Below are 2,652 nucleotides of genomic sequence, written 5' to 3' on the forward strand. Positions count from 1 at the left end.
GTGATAGGACTGAGATAGTACTAGAGCTCCGGAGCATCCCAAGGACACCAATGCACCTGAATTTTGTAATTGAGTTAGGTTGTGATATAGTGTACATCGAACAAGGCACAGGTATGATAGTAAAGAGAGCGTAACCTGGTGCCGTGTCAGGACGTCGAGACCATCTGTGTACTCCCTGTACTTGCGCCTCGCATTCCCTCTAACTAACTCTGCTTCCGTCCAGATATACAGAGCTGTAGGGAGTGTATCCTCCCCGTTCCATTGTTGCATTGAACACAATAATGAATTAGCCATTAATAATGAATTCATATGTAGCCTCCAAGAATACAGTGAACCGAAGTACTTACCGGTAAACCATTATTAAAGGGCCTCCCAACGGGCCATCGTTCCCAACACCACATCTGGAGTAGGTATGAGCAACCCCCAAGGTTCGCATATCCTGAGGTGCGACGACAGGCAACGCATAGCTGTCAATATGTCCATGCCAGGACTGCGCTACCCCAGCTGTACGCCGCTATGTTCTCCCACGGCTGTCGTAGTATGTCAAGGAACATCTAGCTGATCGTGTAGCCCGAGGCATCTGGGAAGAGGAAAGCACCAAGAAAGTGCCAGAGCCACACACGAGCGAACCTGTCGATCAGAACCTCCTCAGCTTGTGGGTCCAAGTAATCAAAGCGCTCCGTGATCCAGGATGATGAAACCCCAGAACTTTTCCTGAAATTGACCAAAGAAAATGAGACCCCATGGCTGTAGGAAAGCAATGCAAGTATTAAATAGGCTTAAATTACTCACTTATTTTTCTTGGAAGCATCATCGTCCAGTGGAAGAAAGCTAGTAAACTGAGCCACCAGCTCCCTCCAGTGATCGTTGTCAACTATCCATATCACTGGAAGTCTCCCCAACCGAAGGCCTAAAATAGCCTTCACGTCCTGCAACGTCAAGGTCATCTCTCCACAAGATAGGTGGAACGTGTGGGTCTCAGGCTTCCACCTGTTATAAGAATAGAACGACTGTTAGTTGCCTCAAATTTGTTAGAAGAAAGTTTACGTACAAAAAATGCACTCGCACCTGTCTACAGCTGTAGTAAGTAGTGCTGGGTCAAGGGGCGGAAGACCGTGGTTGACAACATGGACAAGCTCGAGGAAGCCGGCACGCTGTATGTACGGCGCATAATGCTCGTCCCACTGGTGCGCCCTGGTGTGCGTGCGGGGCCTCAAAGAAGGCAAGGACACATCTGCGTCATTGTCACTCAAGATGTGTGCTCAGTGCTGGTCGTCATACTCCACCTCAAGAATGGGGTACAACGGGTGCTGCGTGGGAGGAGACATCCTGTTACGAATTGATAAACAAAGCGTTAGAGTATTCAAATTAATAAAATTTAAATTAACATTAGTAAGTTCACAAACAAATCACTAACCTAACTATCCTAAATCCCTAATCCCAAAATCCTAACTATACATGATAATAAATACATAATCAATCCCTAAAATACCTAAACCCTTTTGGGTTTAGAGTAAACTAGTATCTATACCCAAAATCCCTAACTAAATAACTAACTATAAACTAAATAATAAATACATAAACAATCCCTAAACCCAAAATCCTAACTAAACTAGAACACACAACCTCAAACCTATGTAAATCACAAACAAATTCACTAACCTAACTATCCTAAATCACTAACTATCATAAATCAATACCAATCATAAAACCCTAACTATCCTAAATTACTAACTATCCTAAATCACTAATTATCCTAAATCAATAATAATCAAAAAAATATGAAATCAACCGTAACTATTCTAAATTACTAACTATCCTAAATCACTAACTATCTTAAACCAATAATAATAAAAAAATAGAAATCAACCGTAACTATCCTAAATTACTAACTATCCTAAATCACTAATTATCCTAAATCAATAATAAGCAAAAAAAAATATGAAATCGAGAGAAGGTACCTTAGGAGCGGGCGGCCTTGACGCGCCGGCATTCGTGGCGCGGCCGGCACGGGCGCTGCGCGGCGGGAGTGGCCGGGCGGGCGCTGGCGCCAGGCGTTGCGCGGCGCTGGCGGCGTGCGGGCAGGTATTTGCGTGCGGGCGGGCGGGCGGTATTTATTCGGCTCTGCCGCGCCATGGATCAGGGCACGGCACTGCCGCGCCAAGATCGGTGGCGCAGCAAGAGCTGCCACGTCATCGGTCACCGAAACCGGTCGTCGCCACGTCAGATCTCTACCGCGCCACCATGCATGGCACGGCACGGGCATTTGGCTGCGCCAGGACAATAGGCGCGGCCAAAAGTGTTAGTTTAAAAAAACTTGCAGTGTTCGCCATGTTCGGCTTACCCCATATTCGGCTTGTTCGGCTTCTTTTTTCAGCCGGAACAGTGTTTTTCTCTCACAACAATTCAGCCGGAACAGTGTTTTCCAGCCAGTTTCAGCTAAGTTTCAGACCAGCAAACGGGACCGTTATATTTAAAATTAGTTATCAAAAAGTGTTAAAATTAAAAAAAAAAATCTCGTGCTGCGGAGGACCTTTTTGAAGATAAGGTGGAGCAGATCACTGACAAGGCAGGCCATTTGCTGCTCGCTGAGGAAGAATGGCTTGAGGAACACAAGCACCGTTTCCAAGTGAATTCTCACAGAGAGGGAGG

At 45.7% G+C, this 2,652-nt stretch overlaps 1 protein-coding gene across 1 annotated transcript; it reads right to left on the minus strand.

Annotated features, from left to right (window-relative positions):
- Positions 1–554: 554 nt before the first annotated feature.
- On the minus strand, positions 555–2,349 carry LOC136544335 (serine/threonine-protein phosphatase 7 long form homolog). Its single transcript, XM_066536535.1, has 3 exons — positions 2,345–2,349; positions 793–990; positions 555–747 (listed from the first exon to the last, which is right to left on the minus strand). Exons 1-3 carry the CDS (start codon positions 2,347–2,349, stop codon positions 555–557), a joined length of 396 nt encoding a protein of 131 aa, XP_066392632.1.
- Between the last annotated feature and the right edge of the window lie 303 nt (positions 2,350–2,652).

This window comes from Miscanthus floridulus, chromosome 3, assembly GCF_019320115.1.
Source record: "Miscanthus floridulus cultivar M001 chromosome 3, ASM1932011v1, whole genome shotgun sequence".
NCBI classification, from domain to species: Eukaryota; Viridiplantae; Streptophyta; class Magnoliopsida; order Poales; family Poaceae; genus Miscanthus; species Miscanthus floridulus.